General features: G+C 38.0%; 1 protein-coding gene across 5 annotated transcripts in view; it reads right to left on the bottom strand.

The window, feature by feature from the left end:
* Positions 1 to 17529, bottom strand: part of LOC105217931 (uncharacterized) — an 83008-nt gene that overhangs the window by 23816 nt on the left and 41663 nt on the right. For 4 of the 5 annotated variants that reach the window (XR_008470388.1, XR_008470387.1, XM_054227320.1 and 1 more), the window contains exon 1: positions 6161 to 7710. Coding sequence is in view for 3 of the 5 variants with exons in the window: in XM_054227320.1 (XP_054083295.1) it covers positions 6161 to 7681 (1521 nt within the window). In the remaining 2 variants the exon portion in view is untranslated. Of the gene's footprint in view, positions 1 to 6160; positions 7785 to 17529 lie in introns of those variants that run through there. The other variant, XM_054227319.1, reaches the window with a different exon arrangement.

Here is a 17529-nt window from a genome sequence, read left to right as displayed (position 1 = left end):
AGATCTCTACAAATACTTTGTTGAGTTAATGTTGACACAAATGTCGAAGATCGATATAAAACGATTTAATCGATTTCATCGACCAGTGCTTGACCCTAGAGACATCTAATGAAAAACGCCGGAAGCAAAGTTGTAGACCTAATATTTGTATGCTCAATTTCTCAATTGACAACACTTTTCACTGATTTTTATAAAATTTTTATATTAATTTTTTCTGAGCTTATTACTTTTATAAAGTCTTCTAATTTTATGCGTCATTTCATTTTCCTAATGACTTAATTCAACTTTATGGTTATGGTTTTCTTTTAAGTTCTCTATACTAACTCTTAAATAGTTACTTTTCATTTTCAATTGTCTCTTTTTCTTCTATTGTTCGCATAAAACTGAATTCATCTTTTGCCGTTTATGCTTTCCCTCGCGTCAACTCTTACGGACGCTCAGTGTCATCCTTAAGACGCACTTCAATTAACTATTTAAATACTGTCGAGGAGAGACGCTTAAAGTGCCTTCTAAATGGATATATAAGCATTAATCACATTTATTTAAATGAACTCAAGTGAATATTATGCACTTTCGAGGCAAATTTACATGGCTCACAGCGTACAAGACGACATCGACGCTGTGGCAAGCGGCGCTCATTTGTGGACATAACTGTCACTTTGGGGAGTTATTTGGGAGCTCAGTGAGTTGCTCTACATATATGAATGCATATACATAATATTGATGCGTATTATTTGTGCAGAGAATTGACAGTTGCTAAGGGATTTGCTATCATCAAGTATGCAATTAGAGAATGTGGCAAATTTGGGGAAAATTTGCCGAAAATATAAATTATATAGTAATGGCATAAAATGCATAATATTTTGTGGACTTGAAGCATTAAATTTTATGTGAAATATGAAAATCTTTAATTTAGAAACATATCTTTAGGCATAGGGTTGCCAGCAACCGGAAAAAACTTAAAATATTACGAAATGTTCAATATAAAGCATTTAAGAAAGACCTGCAAGAACTGTTTATAATCTGCAAACTCTTCGATACACGCACCGTCGAATAGGAGCTCATTCCATATTTCATCACACGCTCATGTACGAGTATCTCTGTACATATGACAGAACATACGAGTGTTGTACTTGTCTAATCCCTACGTTCACTAGCGACTTCGCGGTTTCATTAACATCTTTTAATTACCTTTTTGGCAGCTTTGACGTGCCACACAATGATACTAGTGAGTACTCGTGCGCATCGCAACCGCACAAACACATACATATGCATAGCGCTCACAAAATACCAGAACAAATAGCATGCGTGCATACAAGGTTGTAAGCGCAAACACTTGACTGACTTATGCGTGTATGTATGTATGCATGTATGAATGTATGTAAATTTGCGCAACCTTACGCACGTGTGCTTGTTGCAAACAAATTTTACACATCGTTGCAACTGTGGCGCTTGTGGCATATGCAGCAACAACAACAACAACATTGTTACATATTACACGCAAAGTGCAATCGAAACATCTGCCAATGTCAACGGTGGCAAAACACATACTCTTGCATGTGTACTTATACAGATGTCAGTGCGAGCATTTAGTGGATTTTGGTACCTCGCGTTGCGTGGCATAAAACTAATATTTACGCATGGCTAAGCGTTGCAATAATCAAATGGGTCTTTTTGTTGTTGTTGCGCTATAGAATGTGCGTGTGGCAGCAACATATGTTGCAATTTGAAATTATAAACGGATATACAATGATACAAACAAGATTTTTACATACGAATGCGCAGATACGAGTATAATGCGAGATGGTAATTAAGTTGTATAAGGATTAGTTCAAAACTAGTATTTGTGGGTTAGTTTTGATTTATGAAAATTAATTATAATAATACGGTTTAGCGGTATTGCATGTAAATTTTGCTTATTATAAAAGTTAATGGGGGTTAATAACTAGAAATAGTTATTAAAATAGTTTTGCAGCGCCATCTAGCGACTCCAAGTTTTTGAAGTAGTCTAACATTCCGCGAAAATTTACTTTTCTTACTACTGAGATCGAAAGCTTCACAGGGAGTAGAAATATAAGTAGTCTGCTTTACAGGCTTCAAAAAATCGATATTTTTGTTTTGTTTTAAATCTCTTCCAAAACTATCCAAGAATATGTCTTCAAAATTCCAGAGGTCAATTCGACATATTTTCGAAGCTAGAGCAGTTTTAGTGGCCGAGCGTCGAGCAGTTGCGAATGCTCCGGCAGACCTTTAAAGCGCGTTTTCTCGAGTTTTCATTTTTACAAGTGTTAGAAAACGGTGCCGGCGATAGCAAAAAGAATGAATTGAATTTTTTTCAAACTTCGAAAAAATTTGGAATTTTATAACTTCTTCGGTATTTTTTTTAGTTCATAAAGAAAAGAAACTTATAAAAATTAATAAAAATTTGGTTCGACTGTTTCAGATGCATCGCACGACCTCCATCACCGGCACTGATTTACAACAAGTGCAGACTCCAGGCACTCCAGAAAAATACTTACAACTTTGAAAAAATTTCAATATTTTTTAATAATGTTTTTTAAGCCTTAAATATTATCGTCTTAAAATTCCGTTTACCGCAAAAACCCTTTCAAAAAAAAATTGCAAAAAAATATTTTTTTTTCGGCTTTTAAAGCAGACTACTTACTGCCTTAAGGGGTTATATATATTTTCAAAGTTACAAGCAAATGAAAAATTTGAAAAGGCATTTCAGAGTTAAGTACAAGGTCCAAACTTTAAACGCGTTTTTCTCAAAATGGTGTTTTCAAAGTCGGTGACCAACATTACTCGAAAACGGCTAGACCGATTAAATCAAATTTTAACACGACCTTCTTAAATATATTTTTTAGTAATTAATCGTAGATTTTTTCTCTCCGATAAATATTTTTTTTTATAAACAATTTAAGGCCGAAATTTCGGTGAAAAATCGATTTTTTTTTTTGAGAAACCGCCATTTTGTCAAAAAATTTTATTTTGCTTATTCCTTCGATTAATTACTAGATTTAACATTATTTTAACGAAATCTGTTTGGTTTTTTAATTTCGGATGATCCAGTTCCGAGATATAGTGGTCACCGCAAAACGTCTTTTTTGAGAGGAGCTCCTGGAGATCAGCTGTAGCTCTTTTTCAAATAAATATTTTTACTAGCACTAAGTCTTAAAATACAGTTAAAAGATACCATAATATGTGTATAAATTTTTGGATCAATAAATTAAAAAAGTTTTCTCAGAAAAAATTCTGGAAAATCCACTTTTTTTCGGCCGTCTAACTGTATATAACCCCTTAATTGAGGAGTTGAGTTTCTTGATGCGATCTATGTATCACCGAAGTACGAGTACTTCTTCGAGTATCAGTATACGATGTAGATCGATTTTAACACAATGATACCGGCGAAATATTGCCTTATTTAGACATGATACTCTGTTCCAAAGCTATACGTGGTGTGTTCAAAAAGTAAGGGGACTTTGTAAAATTAAAAATTTCACGAGTTTTGAGAGTACAATAGTCAATTTTTTTTATTATATTGATGTACATGCCCCTGAAGTTCGAATTCAATGAATTTCAAATATATTCATTTCATACTTTTTCTGCAGCAGCAGTGCTGTTTTTATGAGCTTGACGATTTTTGTTTGATAAAAGCTCAAACCTCGTTGGTTGTTCGTGAATTCTTGGCCAAAAACAATACTCTAACAATGCCACAGTCTCCATCTTCGCCTGACTTGACTCTGTGTGACTTTTTCCTATTTCCAAAAAATAAAGAGAAAAGGTCAGAGTTTAAAGGACCGTCGGTTTACAAGCAAACGAGAAATTGCTGCAAGAGCCAAAGACTATCCGAAAAATCGAGATTGAGAAATGTTCCGACAATTCGAAGAAGCGCTATCTTAAGTGCCTAATATTAAATGGAGACTATTTTAAAGGCGAAAACATTAATGTATTAGACGAATGAGTAAATATTTATATCAAAAATTTAAATTCCCGTTATTTTCAACACACCTCGTATTTGTTTTAAAAACGAAAATTACCGTTATTTTTTGAACTCGTACAAATTAGTCGACGCGAAAAAGAATTCGCTGGGTCCACACAAAGAATCTTATACTTAAAAGATGAATACAGAACATAGATAATGCATTTTCACTTCCTTCGTTACCTCAGAACGTCTACCATAGTATACTAAAACTTTAAAAATTGTAAAAGCATGTCATTACCTTATGAAAATAAAAAAACAATTTGCAGCACTTCAAAGGAAATATTGCAATTTTGAGAGCAATAAATTCAAGCCCTTAAAAATGCAGACGAGTACATATTCCCAAGTAACAAAGCAATATCTGCCAGCGACTCATGAGATGCAGCAATATAAGATCTTTGCTAAATTTCAGATTTTTTTTCTCTTATTACTTGCGATAAGTAAAACTGTGCATGAGTTCAAATGTGTACGCTCCCAGCTTAAGTATTTACTATATTGCATATACAGCTGCCTATGCGCCTAAATATATACATAAATATACATTGACGCAGTTATAGTGGGAGCAATAACAACAAAAACCAATACAAATATGTAGTTTCACATCGATAGGAAAATGTCAACATTTCCTGCTCATTGCCATACAAGCGAAATGAAATTTTACAAGTACCCATGGGGTCTAATACCAAAAAGTAACTATCTAGATAGTAGCGTTGTAATAACTAAAGCATCTGCATGTGAGTACTATATGTATGTATGTGGTAGTGTGTAGTTTGAAGTAGAATTGCTGCAAGTTAAGGTAAAAAGAGGATATGTGCAACATAACGGAAGCTAACGGAACAATTTCATGAAAATATCTGAAGCAAATATTGAGGTGTTTACAGGCAGATACATAGCAGTAGATAAGGAAGTACTAAAAGCTAAATATTTGTGCTGCAGCAGACAGGTGCTTCTAGGCAAATACAAACATATACACAAAAGCTAGAAGACACATATGTATATATGTATATTATAAAGCATATACACTTCCTTTACCGCCCTGGCTGCTGTGTGTCTGCGTGCTACGCAAATGGCCAACTGAAAATTGTTTAATGCAACAAATCTCTGCGCTTCACTTCTCTGCTTTGTACGCAGTCAAAGTTAAGCACTAAAATCACTTAACTCATTGCAGATAAGAGTACTAATGTGCATTTACGATGCAGAGCAAGTTTGCAAATTTGCATTTGCAGTTCCAGTGGTGCAAAGGTGTAGTTGTGGGGGCAGGAGCGTAATTGCTTATCTAATCAGTGTTGATTGTAATGTGAATACGTAAAATGTGTTTTCCAGACAATAACGTTAGACCGCACTCAGGCATGGCTATTTACAGCTACACATACTACATTTCTTTGTCGTTATATTTGCCATAGTTGTAGTTTTGATTGCGTAAACTTGCGTGTCATTGAAATTCATGGCACAAAACAATTTTCCACTTTTGGAACATGTTGCACAAGAGTAAAATGTGTATAGTAGTTGTTGTTGAAGCAGCACAAAATATTCCCCCGAAAATGTTGAGTCAAGCTGCCGAGTTAACAGGTTTTAGTCGGATAGAAATCCGGATAAGTTCCGGTTACATAGACCCGCCTATCTTGGGAACGTATAAATGGTAGTTTTGTACGCCTAATGATTGTTTGTAGCATCTCAAAATGTTCGAGACACACTACTGGGTTGGGTTCTGACCTCGATCAGAAAAAAATATACAGCTTACTTAGACTCGGCTGTCGTGGGAACTTACAATATGGTACCTTTGTCCGCCTGACCGTTGTCAAAATGCTGGAGAGAGAGATATTAATACCAAAAAATGTTGAGGTCCTGCCAAGTTAACAGCCCTAGATCGGATAGAAATACGAATCCGTTCCGGTTATGTAGACCCGACTGTCATGGGAACGTTTTAAAATCAAAATCAAGTTCTCTTAAGACTTTTCACACTCTATTTTGGGCGAATAAAATCAAAAAATTAAGACGTGCCTGAAGAGATGGTTGACCGGGAATATATATTCTATTGTCATTAGATACACATGCATACACTACAGAGAGCCGGGTATAAGCTATTTAAAAATCACAACGGAACCCTAAACCTAAACCTCATCATTTCATAGTTACCATAGAAATTTTAGAAATCAAGAATAAGGCAAGCTCACTTACCGGTTCGGGTGGCACCTCATCCAACATCTTTGGTTCACACTTCTCCTCCTCGGTGTTGTTCGCCGCTGCGGTGACGTTGTTAGCAGCCACGCTACTGTTATTCGCAGTGCTAGCTCCTGCAGTGTCGATGGTTGGCGTTACCATGGTTGATGCCAGCTTAGTGGTTGCACTCCGTTTGGTGACATGTTTGTGCAATGATTGCATAGCCAACAAATCGTTGTCGGGCAACGGAACCGCACTGCCAGCTGTTGGCGTTATGTCGGCGTAATGCAACTTTGACTCGACGAGGAAGGATGTTGGTTGTTGTTCTATGCCTGCGCGTTGATAATGACGATGTGATGTTGGTATGTATTGGTGTCCATGCTGTTGCTGTTGTTGTTTTTCAACTCTTTGATGTTCCTGTTGCTCGGCAGCATGTTGCACACGTCGATAGAACATAAGCAACTGCTGTTCATTACTATTCAACTTTCTGGCGGGCGCTTGTTGTGACAGCTGTTGGTCCTCATCGTATAGCTCTTCCTGCTCGGACGTCAGCTCCTCCTGCTCAAGTTCCTCGGGTTGTGATGGCGGTGCTGCTGCCACCGCTGCCGACTCATCATCATTATCCAACAAGTTAATGCGTTTCACCTGTACCTGCACCAATGCATCGGCATCCGCATCCGCCGCGTATCCATCCGTTCCTACAGCCTGCTCGGCTTCTGTGGGGTATTTGTAACGCGTTAGACGCGGCTCAAATGTTGTTGCGCTGGCAGTCAATATGGTCGCGTGTGCAACGGACGCTTGGCTCAGCAGTGTTACAGCGGTGACGGTTGCCGCGGTACTCAACTTTCCATGTGGCAGTAGCTTTGACGTTGCGCCGAACACACCGGAACTGGCCGCTGCTCTACTTGCCGCTGCGGTTGTTGTAGCTGTTGGTGTAAATTGTGCCGCACTGAGTAGGGCTAACAACCAAAGTAATGGGAATCGTTTCCGACAACAACTTGCAATTGCAGTGAATCCTTTCGCTTTCCGCACTGCCCCGTTCGCTATTGACGCGGACGCGTTCGCCAGGCTTCGGGAAATGGCAGCTGCAGTGAAGCGCACAAATTCGTTGACCACATTAGGATTTGCTGATGTGATTGAAATATTTTGTGTTGGCGTTGGCGATGGTGGCGTTGTGGCTGCGTGCGCCAACAATGTAGGCATTGGCCATCGATGATGATTTATGGGTAATAATTTGGGATCTTGCTGCCACGACGCACTTCGCTTTTGCTGTCGTTCAACGTTTTCGTTTGCTTTTTGCGCTGCTGTCTGCTGCAGCTTTGTAATTACTGCAAGTTCTTCATTTGTATGGCGTTTTTGTTGTATTTGCTGTAATCGTAGGTGGTTTGTTCTTCCGTTTTGTTTCTGGTGGCATTTCCGTTGGGTTTGTTGCAGCACTTCCAGTAGTTGTTGTTGCTGATTTTGTTGTTGTTTTTGTGTTTGTTGTCGCTGTTGTGGTTGTTTATTAGCTTGCCACTGACATTTCCCCCGCACTTCCATATCCGTATAAATATTTTAGCTTCTCAGCAGTTTCAATTGTTTTGTAAATGTTTTTTTAGTTTTCACAGTCACCGTTGCGTTGGGGTAGTTATTGGTGTTGTGCCTGCAAGAGAGATAGAGGAAAATGTTTTATTTAAGGAATTTAAAAGAGTTTTATAATATTTGTAGAATATATTAAGTGTTTCATTTAAAAGTTTTGGAGATGAGTAGTGAGGAAGTGAATAAGGTTCAATCCGAAATATCAATCGTAGTTTTCTAAAAGTACTGTTATAATTTAAATTCTCTCGCCACTGAATTTCTCGGTACTTCTCAGCTTTCTCCGTGCTTAAACCGAAGATACGCTGAAATATTTGCTCGTTGGGAGCATACCTCTTTGAAAAATGAGGTTAATGAGAGGACCTATAACTTTCGACAATCTATGACGGAAGACTTATTATAATAAAGCCGCTTCTACATATCAAAAATATATTACCTGACACATGCGACTGTTAAAGCAAATACTCTAATTCTATGTATGTAATATCCAATTTTCAGTACGAAAAATTGAATTTGATCTCATTACTTTACACCTTTAAACCAAAACAGACGATGAGTAAGCGCACTCGTCAACACCGTTAACAGCCAAGCTAATTACCAACTGAAATTTTGTGATATGCCCTCGAGCGCATTGAATGAAAAATAAATTTACGCCTGAAAAAGTTATGTTGGCACTTTGTCTAAACTTTAAATTAAATTCGAATGCTAATTTCCATTTTGAAAATAAAATTTGCTCGTTGTCATGCGTAGGGTAGTTGCTAGGTTTGTCGCGATTAGAAGGGGGAATTTACTAAAAGTTTCGCTGTTGGTTTGCAGGTTTTTTGTATTAGCCAAGATATGTGTGTTTGTGCGTTATGAAACTTGTTGCTTCTTTTTGTTGTTGTTTTTCAACAAAAAAGCTTTACGGCACCTACTGTTGTCCTCGCAGCGACTGTAGTCAACGAACGGTATGCGCGTTAGAACAAAAAACTTATGTTAATCGAATTCACCAAAAACGTTGAAAATGACATGAAGAGCAATTCTTGTTAGAATAAAGTTTGACGAAACGCAGAGAATTTTGAAATATTCCTAAAATGTTTTCTAAGAAAATATAATTTTATAATGGAGTTGGTCTTGGTACGCTAAATTGTTATAGCAGAAGTGAAACTAAATTTATTTGTGATTTTAGAGAAAAATACGATCTAATGAAGAATCAGGGTTGGCAAATATATCATTGGAAGCTATGATTCTTGAAGAATAAGAATCTTGAAAAAATCACCTCAGTTGTCATCATTAGTAACATAATTACTTAATGTTTCGAACATGATTTAGGTTAAGGGTCACCATAAAGAGCAAGACAAATGCCACCTCTCTGAACTGCAAGAATTTTAAGATCAATCTTATGAACAAAATCTTAGCTTTCTGCTTCAACAAAATGTTCATAAAAATATGCAATGCCAAAAAATACTCCCATTTTATATGCAACAGTCGGGAAATTTTACTTTCGAGCGGTATTTCACTTTTCAAATACTATATGTGTATGTATACCAAAAAAAACAAACAATTTGACATTTCGCCTGAAACTTTTTGCAAAATTTCCAAAATTGCATATACATTCGCACATAGTTTACTTTTATATTGACAGTCATCGATTGAACTCTGTAGCCCCAACGCTTGCACTGAATTTTATCACATCAACAACAACCATACATATTTGGATACACACAAGCGTTTATGCATGCTTCCAAAAGCCCTGTGGTTATTTTCAAAACAGCACCAGCAGATTTATTTTTCCATATTTGTTTTTGTTGTTTGTTGCTATTTTTTTCGAACTACGTCTGGTCATGTCAACATTTGGTTTTATGTGCACTCCTCACCAATTTCGCTATTTGTTGTTGTTATTATTGCCAAGTGTGCGTCAATTCTATTTATGGCGCTGTCAGTTTGTCTGTCTATACACACACACACACTTCTGTGTGCACGTACCGACAACTAAGTTTCTTCTCGTACATAGTATTTCTGTGTCTTTTTCTGCGCTGTCTAACTGCATGGCAGTCCGATTTTTCTTGTCCCTTTTTGGCGTGTCTGCACTCGTCCCCCGTCAGACAGGCAACCATTTTCTCGCTGAAACTGTTTTCGCTTGACTGTTTTGGTTACGACTTTGATTTGCTTGTTCCACACTGTTGCATGCAATGCACAATAATGTGATTACTATATCAACTTGGAAATCACTTTTTACTATGCATTTGTTGTTGTCGTTTCTTCGGTTGCCCCGCAGTGCATTCTACACTTGAAGTGGGATGTGTATTAATGAGGGAAGTATTTACTGGCGTTTTTGTTGCGTAAATAGTTACAGAGTTGCATTTGTTCAGTGAAATTTTAAGATTACAAACTAACACCGTCATTAGTGCGAATAAAATGAGCTAAGGAGCATTATCGTGTCGGTTGGTTACAACATTTTGTATAGTTATTGATACATAGGGTTTCAATTATAAATAATTTCAACAGTTCTTTCTCACCGAAAATTCTGACATAAAAAATTTAAAAATATTACCAACCGTTTCAAAATGGTAGTTTTCGAGTAAAAGAGCAAGTCTCTAAAATGACTGAAATGCTATGCTCGTGATATTTCGGGTCACCTTGGTACTGAATACTTAGGCCTTTGGATTTTTTTGATTTTTTGTGGGATGAAGGAACAATGTTTAGCTAATAGTTCATTAGATGGATAGAAGAATTCTTAGAGATGGAGCTAAGTGCTTTCACAAAAGTTTTGGAAAGAACCCAATATACGGAGCCTCTTGGAAATATTTTTTTTTGTGGACAGAAGAATGCTTATAGAAGGAGCTAAGCACGTTCACAAAGGTCTCCGAAAGCAACCAATATACAGATCTTCTTGAAAAATATTTTTTTTATTTATGGATAGAAGAATTATTATAGATGGAGCTATGAGCTTTCACAAAGGTCTTGGAAAGAAACAAATATACGGGTCTTCTTGCAAACATTTTTTATTTGTGGATAGAGGAATGCTTATAGATTATTTGTGATCTGATTCATATTCGTAGATTATTTTTGTTATATTTTATTGAAAACGAAAAAAATCTGTGTCTTCAGAGATTCAGGTAGAGTGCTTAGCGAGCAAAACTAAATATTTGAATATCATAAAAAAGCAATAGATAATAAGATAAGACCACAAGAAGTCTCCGACCGACCTTTCGTTCGTTCTATATTAGTACCATTTCAAATCAAAGGAAAGCAGTTTCAGCTTATAAATCATCATGTTTATACAAGTTGTATATGAAAACGACGTTGAAGTTGCCATTAATCATCAACCAGTACAACATGAAGCGCAACAAAATAGTAATAAGAACTTCTAATTACAGTTACCTTAGTGCTCAGTGCACCGAGCATGGAATGCAGTGACTTTTTCCCTCATCTTTAGCACTGCGCTGCGTGACTTAAGCACCAGCGTTGTCGCATAAAATTGGAAAATTGAAGTGCGAGTATTTAGCACATCCCCTCGAGCTCTCAAACCCACAAGTGCCACTAAAAAACGAGTAAAAATCATTTGCACATTGCCTTGTGATTTGCAAATACATTTCGCTGTGCTTACAAAAACAAAAACAAACTGAAAAAATCAACTCCATTTGTACGAGTATGTGTGTGTTTTTTGTTGCTTCGGCTCTCATACATAAAACTTTTAATGAGTTTGTAAATGTTTCCAACACTCATATACAAAATAACTTTTGCCCACCAACCACTGTTACAGCATTTGCAGAGAATACTATTGAATCGGTTACAATTTATACAGCTGTGCGCTGCATAGTACTTTTTTAAAAGTAACAACAACCATATACTATATGTAGTATGCCACAATGCGCCGCAGTTGAGCAGTTATAACAGCTGCAATTATTTAAGCCCGTTCAGCAGCAGAAAAATTTGTATGATGCGCATGCAGCGACGAACGCTGGGCTGCAGTTGTGGTGCTGCGTAACAACAGCAATTAACAGGGTACCAAACTAAACTATAGTCAAACATACATATAGACAAAAGCGGAATATCACACATTTATTTATACATATATGGAACTGTACGTGAGAGTTGCGCTTCATATGCCATTAAGAGTTGGTTCTAAACGAAATTCACGCTATTTAATGGTATTTAAAGCAACATACAACACTACCGCCACATCGTACACACATACATTTATCTATATAAATTTCTACATGTATATGGTTTGTGTATGTGTGTGCTTGCATTTATTTGCCATTATTCCAGCGCTCAGTTGGTCGCTGCATTGCACACGATTAAATTTGTAATTTCTGTCATTTTGTGCCATTAGTGTCATTAACCGTACGGCGGCACTATCCCCGCGGTGTTGGCGCTCCTTGTTAGCGCTTATAATTATGCTAGTTAGTAAAAACTTAATTGTAGTTGTTTTAATACTTATATTTTGCAATATTGGCTAATGAAATTAAATTCACTTGATCCAACGATAAGCGCGCGGGCTTCAATTTTATACGCGGAAGCGTATGTGTGTGTGTGCATTGTGAATTTTTAATGCATGCAGCTTTGAACTTTGGTTAGAGGTCAGAGGCCAATTCGACATATTTTCGAAGCTAGAGCAGTTTTAGTGGCCGAGCGTCGAGCAGGTGCGAATGCTCAGGCAGACCTTTAAAGCGCGTTTTCTTTTTTTTTTCATTTTCACAAGTGTTAGAAAACGGTGCCGGCGATAGCAAAAATAATATATGTCCGATCGAAAAAACCAAAGTGATCTAGCTTCAGTATTAAATTATCTTCTTAAAATTATCTTAAATTATACTTGTTTTGCAACTTAAAGTCAATTTTTTTTTCTTAAAAAAGTGAATCTTTTTTTCAAACTTCGAAAAAATTTGGAATTTTATAACTTCTTCGGTATTTTTTTAGTTCATATAAAAAAGAAACTTATAAAAATTAAAAACAAATTTGGTTCGACTGTTTCAGATGTATCGCACGACCTCCAGCACCGGCACCGATTTACAAGTGCAGACTCCAGGCGCTCTAGAGAAATACTTACAACTTTGAAAAAATTTCAATATTTTTTAATAAAAAATATTGTTTTTTAAGCCTTAAATATAGTACACTATCGTCTTAAAATTCCGTTTACCGCAATCATTTCCTTCCCTTTAAAAAAAATTGCTAAAAAACGCTTTTTTCGGCTTAATATATGAATATATTTTCATAAAAGAACGAGAATTTTAGTTTTTTGAAAAAAAAATCATTCGACTATATTAAACATTAAACTGCTGCCAAAAAAAGTTATAAATTAAGTTTCTTCAACGATTTCATTAACATAGAATTTAGAATGACATGGCGTATGAGTAACATTTTATCACATTCAAAGAACTATGGGAAATTTTAAAATTATCGCGATTTTCTGAACACACCTCTTTTAATATAAGCCCTAATTCCATTAAACTACTACCGAAAAGTTTATAAATTAAATCTTCAACGATTTCATTAATAGCCTCATATAGAAGGACATGGCGTATGAGTAACATTTCTTGACAAATAATTTATTAAAAAATTTTAAATTCCCGTCATTTTTTGGACACACCTAAATATACAGTTTAATTCCATTGAATTGTCGACAAAACACTTTCTACAACAATTTCATTAAAACCCACTGTGAGTATGACATGGCGTATGAGTAACATTTCTACACATGCAAATAAACTATTGGAAATTTTTTTTCCGCTATTTTCTGAACACACCTCTAAAAATACAAGCCATAATTCCATTAAACTGCTGCTGAAAAAAATTATGAATTAATTCAACAATTTCATTAAAACCCAGTTTGAGTATGACATGGCGTATCAGTAACATTTCTGCAAATGCAAAAAAAATATTTAAAATTTTTAGATTCCCGTCATTTTTTGAACACACCTCGTATATACATAATGTACGCCCCAATTACATTAAATTGCCGACAAAACACTTACAAATGAACTTTCTTCATCAATTTCGTTAAAACCCACTGTGCGTATGACATGGCGTATGCGTAACATTTCTCCACATACAAAAATTGCTTTAATATTTTCGGCGCTTCAACGTTAATTTTCATGCTTTGTGATCAAAGCAAGCATTTGTAAGCACATTAAACGAGAAAGCCTTGACAAATACGTCAACAAAACGAAATATTTGTTGCGCTCGGCAACCAACTGTGTGCGTTTTAATCAAAAATACATTGGGGAAAATGCTATTGTTAGCGGCGCCACATGCCTATACAGTCTACAACTATGTATGTATGTAGGTATGTACTCACAATGCAAACATTTCGCACATAAAGCACGCAAAACACACACATTAACTCCGCTATGCGACTGTCTAGTTGCCTTGGTATGGCGTACTCCACCGTCGTTTAATTGCCGACATCACCAGCTAATGCCGGCAATTATCGCGTAAATTGCAAGTTAATTAATTGGTCAGATATGAAATGCAACGAAACAGAAAAAATACAAAGAAAAGGTGAGCGTGTATGTGCGTGAGCGTGTTGTGTTATAGCGAGACGGCATTAGCGGGAAAATGTACGTAGAAAATGCGCGGAAATAAGCAAAAAAAATAAAAGAAAACAGCAGAGAAATGTGTAGCATAAATGCTGCTAACCGTTCACCACGCCAACAACAACGTATTGATGGCAATTGGTGTAGACAAGTTGCAATTAGCGTTGCAGTGCCGCTGGTAATTACTATTACAATGTATGTGTTTAGGTGTATGAGCGCAATAACGGAAATAACATTGCAATTGTTGCACTGTTTATTAGTTGCAACCTTGTAAAACAACTTGCTCGATTATTTCTATGGACTTTTTACTTTTTTTTAGTACAGAGGATAACACTAGGAAGTGGCATATTTGGTTTAACTTTTTTGTGAAAGTGGGCGTGCACATATCTCGTAAAGTACTAAATACTACTCAATCAATATCAAGGAAATTCAGTTCAAATCGCCGAAATCGGACTATAACTTTTCAAGGCCCCAGATATCGAACATGAGGACCTCAAGCTTGAGGCTGGTTTTTAATTGAAATATAAATAAATCTCTCCGATATTCCTAAGATATTCAGAGAAGATTTCCTTAAATTACCACACTTTTGTGCGAAAAATCTGAAAAATCAGATCAATACTGCCTTTGTATGTATGTGATTGGCGTTGCAACCGTTTAGCCGGTTATAGCCGAATCGACGATAGTGCGCCACCTCTCTCTCTCCTTCGCAGTTCGGCGCCAGTTGGAGATCCCAAGTTTAACCAGGTCGCTCTCCACCTGGTCCCTCCAACGGAGTGGAGGCCTTCCCCTTCCTCGGCTTCCTCCGGCGGGTACTGCATCGAACACTTTCAGTGCTGGAGTGTTTTCGTCCATTCGGACAACATGACCTAGCCAGCGTAGCCGCTGTCTTTTTATTCGCTGAACTATGTCAATGTCGTCGTATAACTCGTACAGCTCATCGTTCCATCGTCTGCGGTATTCGCCGTTGCCAATGTTCTGAGGACCATAAATCTTGCGCAAAATTTTCCTCTCGAAAACTCCTAGTGTCGTCTCATCTGATGTTGACATCGTCCAAGCTTCTGCACCGTAGAGCAGGACGGGAATGATAAGCGACTTGTAGAGCTTGATTTTGGTTCGTCGAGAGAGGACTTTACTGTTCAATTGCCTACTCAGTCCAAAGTAGCACCTGTTGGCAAGAGTTATTCTGCGCTGGATTTCGAGGCTGACATTGTTCGTGTTGTTGATGCTGGTTCCCAGGTATACGAAATTATCTACGACCTCGAAGTTATGACTGTCAACAGTGACGTGGGAGCCAAGACGCGAATGCGCCGACTGTTTGCTTGATGACAGGAGATATTTCGTCTTGTCCTCATTCACCTCCAGACCCATTCGCTTCGCCTCCTTATCCATGCGGGAAAAAGCAGAACAAACGGCGCGGTTGTTGCTTCCGATGATATCAATATCATCGGCGTACGCCAGGAGCTGTACACTCTTGTAGAAGATTGTACCTTCTCGGTTTAGGTCTGCAGCTCTTATAATTTTTTCCAGCATCAGGTTAAAGAAGTCGCACGATAGTGAGTCACCTTGTCTGAAACCTCGTTTGGTATCGAACGGCTCGGAGAGGTCCTTCCCAATCATGACGGAGCTTTTGGTGTTGCTCAGCGTCAATTTACACAGCCGTATTAGTTTTGCGGGGATACCAAATTCAGACATCGCGGCTCCTTTTCGTGCTGTCGAAAGCAGCTTTAAAATCGACAAAAAGGTGGTGTGTGTCGATCCTCTTTTCACGGGTCTTCTCCAAAATTTGGCGCATGGTGAATATCTGGTCAGTTGTCGATTTTCCAGGTCTAAAGCCACACTGATAAGGTCCAATCAGTTTGTTGACGGTGGGCTTTAGTCTTTCACACAGTACGCTCGATAGAACCTTGTATGCGATATTTAGGAGGCTGATCCCACGGTAATTGGCGCAGATTGTGGGATCTCCCTTTTTATGGATTGGGCAGAACCACTGAGATTCCAATCGTCAGGCATGCTTTCTTCCGACCATATTCTGCAAAGAAGCTGATGCATACACCTTATCAGTTCTTCGCCGCCGTATTTGAATAGTTCTGCCGGTAATCTATCGGCCCCCGCTGCTTTGTTGTTCTTCAAGCGGGTAATTGCTATTCGAATTTCTTCATGGTCGGGTAATGGAACATCTGTTCCATCGTCATCGATTGGGGGATCGGGTTCGCCATCTCCTGGTGTTGTACTCTCACTGCCATTCAGCAGGTCGGAGAAGTGTTCCCTCCATAATCCCAATATGCCCTGGACATCGGTTACCAGATTACCACCTTGGTCTCTACATGAGGATGCTCCGGTCTTGAAATCTTCGTTAAGTCGCTTCATTTTTTCATAAAATTTTCGAGCATTACCTCTGTCTGCCAGCTTCTCAAGCTCTTCGTACTCACGCATTTCGGCCTCTTTCTTTTTTTGTCTGCAGATGCGTCTCGCTTCCCTCTTCAGCTCTCGGTATCTATCCCATCCCGCACGTGTTGTGGTCGTTTGCAACGTTGCGAGGTAGGCAGACTGTTTTCTCTCCGCTGCGAGACGGCACTCCTCATCGTACCAGCTTGTTTTTTGTCGTTGCCGAAAACCAATTGTTTCGGCTGCAACGGTACGCAGTGAGTTTGAGATGCCGTTCCACAGTTCCCTTATACCGAGATGCTGATGAGTGCTCTCAGAGAGCAGGAGTGCAAGTCGAGTAGAGTATTTCGTGGCTGTCTGTTGCGATTGCAGCTTTTCGACGTCGAACCTTCCTTGTGTTTGTTGACGGGCATTCTTTGCTGCACAGAGGCGGGTGCGTATCTTTGCTGCGACCAGATAATGGTCCGAGTCTATATTTGGTCCTCGGAGCGTACGCACGTCTAAAACACAGGAGACATGTCTTCCGTCTATCACAACGTGATCGATTTGGTTCCGCGTGTTTCGATCAGGAGACAGCCAAGTAGCTTGATGTATTTTCTTATGCTGGAATCTGGTACTACAGACGACCATATTTCGGGCCCCAGCGAAGTCGATCAGCCTCAGGCCGTTTGGCGATGTTTCGTCATGGAGGCTGAATTTTCCGACTGTTGTGCCAAAGACACCTTCTTTACCCACCCTGGCGTTAAAATCTGCCTTTAGCCTCCAATAAACCTCATATACGGACTTTCAAACCTTCGGTGGTCTTTATAGCTATATATCGGTTAATGTGTGAGAAATTAAAGCAAAATTAAGTGAACATAAAGTCTCAGAAAACGAACCAGGAATTATCCCATATACATATACATATAT

This window comes from Zeugodacus cucurbitae, chromosome 3 (genome assembly GCF_028554725.1).
Source record: "Zeugodacus cucurbitae isolate PBARC_wt_2022May chromosome 3, idZeuCucr1.2, whole genome shotgun sequence".
NCBI lineage: Eukaryota > Metazoa > Arthropoda > Insecta > Diptera > Tephritidae > Zeugodacus > Zeugodacus cucurbitae.
The sequence above is the reverse complement of the archived record's forward strand: the minus strand, read 5'-3'. Positions and strand labels throughout refer to the sequence as shown.